Source organism: Pygocentrus nattereri, chromosome 3, assembly GCF_015220715.1.
Source record: "Pygocentrus nattereri isolate fPygNat1 chromosome 3, fPygNat1.pri, whole genome shotgun sequence".
Taxonomy (NCBI): Eukaryota; Metazoa; Chordata; class Actinopteri; order Characiformes; family Serrasalmidae; genus Pygocentrus; species Pygocentrus nattereri.
In genome coordinates this window covers 15,354,417-15,362,532 of record NC_051213.1, presented here as the reverse complement: position 1 = coordinate 15,362,532, position 8,116 = coordinate 15,354,417, and the positions used below count along the sequence as shown (strand labels likewise).

General features: G+C 43.1%; 2 protein-coding genes across 3 annotated transcripts; both read right to left on the bottom strand.

Moving 5' to 3' along the window:
• hoxa9b (homeobox A9b) lies at positions 1–2,457 on the bottom strand. Its single transcript, XM_017721099.2, has 2 exons — positions 1,724–2,457; positions 1–883 (listed from the first exon to the last, which is right to left on the bottom strand). Exons 1-2 carry the CDS (start codon positions 2,277–2,279, stop codon positions 639–641), a joined length of 801 nt encoding a protein of 266 aa, XP_017576588.1. The 5' UTR covers positions 2,280–2,457; the 3' UTR covers positions 1–638.
• A 2,664-nt stretch (positions 2,458–5,121) lies between these two features.
• On the bottom strand, positions 5,122–8,116 carry hoxa10b (homeobox A10b). Of its 2 annotated transcripts, none has more exons than XM_017721097.2 (2): positions 7,255–8,116; positions 5,122–6,463 (listed from the first exon to the last, which is right to left on the bottom strand). In XM_017721097.2, exons 1-2 carry the CDS (start codon positions 8,012–8,014, stop codon positions 6,189–6,191), a joined length of 1,035 nt encoding a protein of 344 aa, XP_017576586.1. In that variant the 5' UTR covers positions 8,015–8,116; the 3' UTR covers positions 5,122–6,188. The 2 variants fall into 2 exon arrangements, with proteins under 2 accessions (XP_017576586.1, XP_017576587.1); XM_017721098.2 differs by having other exon boundaries at positions 5,122–6,460.

Sequence of the window (8,116 nt, the reverse complement as noted above, 5' to 3'; positions counted from 1 at the left end):
TCACATTTTCACAACTTTTATTTTGTCATCTACACAGATGATCTCTCATTGGGAGACGGCTGATCTGATCATTTGAGGTATTTGTCGTACAGGCTTTTTCTTGTTTTCTCTAATTCACAAAACAAAACATAACAAATTCAAGCATGTTTACGATACAAAATTCACTGATGTCTTCACGACAAAACACGAATATTCTCAATGCAAATAGGTAGTTTAAATACATCTAGGTAGTTACATAAAACATCGATATCGTGAGCTGACACTCATGCAAACGAAACTAGCTAGCCTAGAACATTTCAGAGCATTTCAGTACAGATCCCTGAAATCAGTAGCCTACGTGGACAATTCCCCCAGAACTGAAAAAAGCTCAAAATGTACACAAAGAAGTAAACATTTAGACCTAAACAACAAGCAAACACAAGACAAGAGGACTGGCAAACAGTCTAACACAAAAACGCCACTAATATTATTATTCTATTCTTGTTATTACACGGGCACATTCTCAGTCCGAGAGACTGTGCCCAGGAAATTGTTGTTTTTGTTGTTGTTGTTGTTGTCGTTGCTTTACGTCAAAGCAGATGCATAAGTCCGTGTGTGCAGGAAAGAAAAGCGGTTCAGACCACTGCAGTGCACGTATCCTATTCGCAGCTGTCTTTTGGTCGATTTTTGTTGCACTTCTTCATCTTCATCCTACGGTTTTGGAACCAAATTTTGACTTGTCTCTCGGTGAGATTTAGAAGTCTTGCCACTTCGTATCTACGGTCTCGGGACAGGTACATATTAAAGAGAAACTCCTTTTCCAGCTCGAGAGTCTGGTGCTTAGTATAAGGGCAGCGTTTTTTTCGGCCGGACTTCGCGTGTAGCCAGTTGGACGCGGGGTTATCTGCAAGAGGGGTCGAAAAGGGAGAGACAGAGGCTAGTCATATTGCCCTGAGGATTACACACTGCGGCCATTTTATGACCATTTTATGATGGTTGGACTGTTGCTGGCCTGTAGGCCTGGAAGCAAAAATATGTGCAGCCAAACAAACGTCTTTTCAACTTAAATGCAGTTCTTACATTATTTTCAGACTATAAATCCGCGCGTGAAGCAATGCATATTGTCAGTGTTACATGAGCAAACAATTCGCCTTTTTCTCACTGCTTATTTGCCATCTACAAGATGTGAAAACGGGGGCGTATGAGCACTTAGCTCTCTCAGGCAGTCCAGTGTGGCCATGTGTCTGTTATTGTTACAGTTATAAGGCCTTTATATTGGATCTTTTTGCGTCAATAGACGACCAGGTCGAAAGACTTTATAGGAAAATAGAAGACAACTATCAGCCAATTGGTGTTGCAGCTAAACTGTGACAGACAACACACTAATTATTTATTTTTCCGAATTGTCTGGATTAAAATTCACGCAGGGAGACCACCTTGGTAAATCCAAAAATCAGTTCGACGAAGCGCGAAAGGAAATATTATTTGGAGAATATGAATCACTGACATTTTGACCCCAGAGTTCAGGAGTAAACGAAGAAATTCTGACATTTTTACTTTGAATTATCTAAAAAAATTAGATGCTGTTTTATAATTAATTACCCAGAGAGCGCTCTGTTTTTATTTATACAGTCATATGTTTGTTTGAAATACTGTTTCACCCTTTCTGGTCTGTGAATAAACTACAGCCTACGTCGTTTGCGTAAAAAGTCCGGAACATGCTTCAACAAACAGCCGCACTTACTTGGGTCCAGCTCTGGTTTGGCGTCTGTTGACGTTTTCTCGTCGTTCGGCTGGGCAGGATCCGCCTGGCCGGACACCTTCTTCACCGCGAGAGTCGCGTCGTGCTGCTCCATCTCAGCGCCCCCGAGCGCCGCGCACTCCCCGGGCCGGAGCAGCGGCTCCAGCTTGATGTCGTGCTGCGTATCCGTGGGAAGCCCCGCGAAAGGCAGGGAGGCGGACAGCGACTCGGGTGCCCAGGGTCGGGCGCACGCCACCTCAGGTTCCGCTGTGGGGCATGCGGGGTGGACGTAAGGCTGGTAAGCGACGGACGCGCTTCCCGGCGGCTGCACGGGAACGGGACTCCATGAGGCGCCGAAAATAGCCGACCTGGCCTGGAAAGGGTAGGACTCCTGCTCGCCATAGTCGCACAGCGTCAGCTCTCGCGCGTGCTGGAGCGCCGGCGCTGCAGAGAAGCTCGCTGCCAGGGGGTGATGATGGTGATGATGATCCTCCTCGTCGTCATCCTCGTGTGGAATGTGCGAGTCAGCGTAATACGCCAGAGTGCCCAGCGTGGACATCACAAAACAGCGACCCTGGCGTCCGCTCCCACCACCAAATGGCCACAAACGCAGAATCAGTGCAAATGTACAATTGCAGTAACTCCTTGACTTCGCGGTGAACTACAGACCTGGGATAAGTTGAACCGTGGCCGAGACTGGATTGGAGGACGCAGACACGTGACCATGGAAGAGAACAATAAAGGGGCACGCAGTGACATAGCCTCCATTTTGCAGTAAAACTGTTAATGGAAGAACCGTATGCTTTTACGAACGAGGCTTTGATTTTATCCTCGCAATTAAGTTCATTCCTCCTCGTGAGGTGGATGCGTGCCGCCCTGTGTTTGATAAACCCTGGTATTATGTGTGCACCAGCACATCAACGAAACCAAGCCTGAACTAACAAATATTTAAAGCTTATTCTTTAAACTAAAGACTAAGTCTTGCAGCCAGCGCATGATGTTTATAGCAGGCGCGAGGTGACATAAAATATTACAGACATATTTAAGAAATCAAGTCAATCGTTACGTGAGCCTTATGCAAGCTTTATACGGCAATAAGTGCCATGGAATAGTTGAGATATGATCTACTAGCAGTGACCAGTCATTCAGCAGCGTGTCCAGAGGTGTGTGCTGCTGCTGTACTGCATTTAAAGTAAATTAAATCAAGCCTCTAATGTGTCATTTTTAAGAGAGGTTCAAATGATTACAACTTGTTTGACCCCCTCAACAAACCCTTCAGCGTTTGTTTTCATGGTTTAGATTTCAGAATGAAATTCATTCAGCAGATTTTGAAGTGTCATTGATGGCAACTAGTAGCCTAATGAGCTAGTGTTACTGCAGGGAACTAGAGGCGATGCAGCAGCAGCCCACACAAGAACACAGAGAGAGAGAAAGAAACTGTAATACCTTCATAACTTTAATCGATCTCATTATTAGGATATCAGAATAAGCGAGCTGTCTGTTCCTCTACTGTGGCTGCACAAAGGGAGAGGTTCTCACAAACAAACTGCATAAAGATCTTAGTGAGACGTGAGAACAAGCATTTATTTTATTTTATTTTTGTGGATTCCTTAAAGGCATCAGAGTAGATACACAGTCATGGGCACGGGCTATTCCGTATAAGATGATCTGTAATTCATTTGGGTAACCTGGCTCAGGACTCGAGCTCCATTGCAAGCCATGAGATTCAAATTGTTATAGAAGACACAATGAAGTATTTGTGTTAATAACGTCTCCACAGGGCAAATGATGTCCGAAGATCATGGGATGTAAACGGGTTTGGCTGCTTAGTAAGCATTTAGTTGTTCGAAAAGCACCAACTTTTTAGTGAATATAAAACAAACTAATGCACAAGATCATTTCTACTTGTATGTTTGTCAGTGTGTTATCTTAACTGTTTCCAAATCTCCTATATCCATTATTTACAATTACCATCTAATATCCGCGTTATGTAATCAGCCTTTATACAATTGCATCAGAAGAGCTATTGTTTAAATCTACAAACGCTATATAAACTGAACTAAACAGTTTTTATTGTTTTTCAAACAAACTTTGTATGTAACGGTGTATTAAATACAAATAAATATAAATGCAGTAAACCTTTTTGTTTTAAATGTTATTGATATGTCAATATTGATATTTTACACATATAAATAATAGTTGGTGGTTTTATATAGTGGTGTATATTAGTAATATGCATAATCTTTGTTTAAAAAAGTCCTAGCTGTACAAGTGGGTATATATATATATATATATATATATATATATATATATATATATATATATATATATATATATATATATATATGCTTTTTTGTCCATTGCATATCACTAATGTTAAAACACAAACATAATATAATTAATATAATAATATAATTAATAAATAAGGATGTAAATACAGTATAAATCATGTATAAAGAATGTAATTATGTATAAATTACCTTTTAGATGGTCTTCCGTGTATAGATTAACTACAGCAGGCTAAACTAAAACTACATATAATCAGATCTAGAACAATCTAAATTAAAACTACATAGAGCAAATCATGGTCTTTTACTGGCTCCTGCGTCTTTTTTCTTTCTAACCTTGTCCTGTTGAGAGTGCGGACTGCTGAGTGCAATAGCAGGCTGCGTTTATAAGAGGGCTATTAGGCTGTTTTCCTGCAGGTTATTGCTCGGCTGTCTGGACTGAATATCACCAATAAAGCTTTTGTGTTGCTCCTCCAGAGAGGTAGAAACATCCGGGCGGTGTGGGCTCTATACAGGCTGCAGCGCGCACACGGCTTTGGCCAAAGTGCTTTGATCGTAACCGAGGCCTTGCGGTGGCTTGGCTGCATCCACGGCACATCCAATCAAAACGTTTCCCTTTCTTTTCCTCTCCGCTAGTGTTTATACACGGATCCCCCTATAAAGTTCTCAGCTAAGGCCGGGCACTAAACAAAGTTAGCATCAGGCTATTCTAGTAATTGGAATCGCCAAATTGCGCTGAACTGTGATGAGCGAACTCCTACAACACAGCGTACTGAGATAACTCAGCGTGTAATGATGCGTTGTGCTGTTGAATTTACTAAAGGAATTTAAAACGCCCAAAGACGACCGTTAAGACTGACTGAGTTATTTCCAGTTCTGTTGTTGATGAGGTCGATGTCGAGTCGAAATTCACTGCGAGGCAATTCAGACAGTTTCGTGTTGTGGGGGATACAAAACAGAGCCCAACAACATAAAACTACCTAAATCACTCAGCAGTCCTCTCTCTTCCTTCAGAGCTAAACAAGAGAAAAACAGAACTAAATAAAATTTTTAAAAAAAGTTTATCAGCGTCCAAAAATTGAAATTCTATTTATTTTTTTCTCCAGACACACATTTCACAGACGGCTGAACACGCCTTCGCTTTTATCAACGTATAAACAAGTTTTTTAAAGCTGTTTTCAAATATATATTCACTTCAACAGAATTCACAGGGTTTTCATACAACAGAGTATTTCATCTAAAGTACCAGAAGACCGAGAGAATGTGATGACATTACTAATCCAGTCGATCAGTGAGGGCTGTTTATTTTTCAAAGATTTGCGCAAACAGGTCTTTGGAAGCAAATTAGACCATTTGAAAATCAGCATATTGCACCCATACTGTCTGTTTGGACCGAGAAGGCTATTTCTACCCCCTTCTTTATGAACACAGACTCCAATAAAATGGACCGACCACAAACATTCACTGTAAGAGACAGGGGGCTATGTGGTCTTTAAACTGCGTGGATCGTTTTAAAGTAGGATAACCTGCCACGCAGTTTAAATGTATATATATTCTGTTTTATCCTTACATTAATGATTCATTCACAGTTAATTCCAGCGCTCCATCTGCTGCACTGCATGTCTAACTTATATTGCAATGCTGTAAAAACATAAAACGAGTGGGACTCGTCTGGTGCTTCTAATAGTAAACTGGATACAGATACAGATCTAGTTTGGTGCCGTTTTTTTGTTTATTAGGTTTTTTTTTAATAAGAATTCCCTCTTTTTTACCCCCACCGCGGCCACCAAAGTAAAACAAAAAGGCTGAGCGAATGTTTTTTTTTAACAGGGACATAATACTTCCGCATTTTTAATTGCTGATTGTAAATGTAATTAATATTACATCATGCAAATATTGCAAATATGTACAGTTAATATATACCACTGTCTGCCTATTTACAATTGTCAACATTTTACGCTTGGCGTTGACTACGGCAAAAGTCCAAGCGGCATTTTATAAATAATGACGTGTTACCACGAAAAAAAAGTGAAGTGAAATAAAAGCTGATTCACTGACGGATAAAAATCTCCAACGACACAATAACTTATCAATAGTATCCTGCACACGTGGAATATGCACGGTTTGCATCTGGTACCCCTTCAAGTGGTTGGAGGGCGCCAAAGATCTCCTAGAGGCCTTCACGAAAAGCTGAAGTTCGCCGACAGCTCTCGAATGCGGTTTTCCCGAGTCATTTTCTTTAGCTTCATGCGGCGGTTCTGAAACCAGATTTTCACTTGTCTGTCCGTTAAGTGAACGCTGCGGCTGATCTCCAGACGACGCTCCCGAGTCAGGTACATGTTGAAGAGGAACTCTTTCTCCAGCTCCAGGGTCTGGTGTTTGGTGTAGGGACAGCGCTTCTTCCGACCACTCTTTGCAGTCAACCAGTTTGCCGTGTTCTCACTTTTGGATTCTGCTGTAAAAAAAACAACGTAGAGGAAGCGTGAGTCCAGTAGCTCAACCCACATTTAACCGTTTAGCATTGCTATCTATTAAGTAACAATAACACGGTTTCAAAGAGGAACGCGTCTTTGGGATTTCATTGCCAAGCACAAGGCTATTTCTGTAGCCGCAGCTCTTAAAAAGAACCGCAATAAATAATTCGTGAGTAAGTGGCTTTATTTTAGCTCAGTATTTCAGTAGAGTAAAAAGTACTGGTTTCCAGAACCATAATTACTTACTGTAAAAGTGATAATCGTACGTTGTAACTGATTCTTAGCAAATGCTATGTTTTGCATTCCATATAAATGGGTTCTGTAACCTACAGGCTTCCTAACAAATTCCCCAACAGACACAGCTTGACTTGTTAGTTCAAATGAGCAAAAGCCAAGAGTCAGTACAGTCCTTAATAAAGCAGTGTGTGACAGTTCAGGAAATTCTTAGGTCGTTATCAAAAGCGTGATAGCACGCACCTTTCCTCTTTATGGCAGGATCAGGTTAGCCTCCGGCCGTAAAGGTTTACAGGATGACTTCAAACATTGTAGTGAAGAACTGGATTGGGCGTGCGATCCCTCGTCATATAATAATAAAACCGGCGAGAGTAAGCTCGCCCCGGGATTGTAGAGTCAAGCAGGCTAACTGCAGCTAACACTACTGCAGAGGGAGCGGTGGAAATTCCAGACAGATAGATTATTCTGCCCTAAAGGAGAGTCCGGTTTTATCCAGCAATCGCCTGCAAACAGAACCAGTAATTAAGACGACACTTACCTTTATTCGCTTTCTCCGGGCTGTCCGCGCCGCTCTCCGGAGGTTCTGGGGATGAAGCGGGGCCGCTCGGCGACCTCCGGCTCTCCTTGTCTGTTACCGGGGCGCACGGCGTGCAGACGGGCTGCTCGCGACTCTCTATTCCGCGCGCCTCCGCGGGGATGGTCGCGTTCGCACCGTCCAGCCGAGCCACAGCGAACTGGACCGAATCGGGCCGTTCGTCGCTAGGATAACCTTTAGCAGCCGAGTACGCCTGAGACAGTCGGAAGTAGCCAGGCACGGGGACACTGCCGTCGTTACCACTCGGGCACGAGCTCGGCGTGAGCCTCGAGTACGAGATGTCCTCCCTTACCGTGTCCTTTTGAGCTTTCTCCGACTCGTACAAACAGTATGAGTTCTCCTCTTTTATGGCCGGGGAGAAGGACCTTTGGCCAATTTGGTGGCCAGGTGGCTCGACGCGACACGATCTTGAGGTCTCCAGCCAGGACTCCATGCCCTGCACGTAGGGGCTGGACGTAGGTACCATGTTTTGGCTCTCGTTTCGTTTGAGTCCGGGAAAATAGCCACAATTAGACAGTCCATAGGAATACTCGGAGCTGGGGGGCATGTACACCCCACTGCTTTGGTAGTAGTGAGCACTACCCTCGGCCCTACCATTGATCAGCGAGTCCACCAGGAATGAATGTCCAGATGGGCTATCGGAGCATGACATCTTCGTGGTATAATTTGACGGGCGAAGAAGATAGCCCTTTCTGGATGACATTTCTTGTGCAAAACATGCTGAATATAATTACTGATAACCGTACAACTCAGGGCGAGCTAACAGCCAATTAAAACGCAACCAAGCAGGAGACTCCTCCCACTG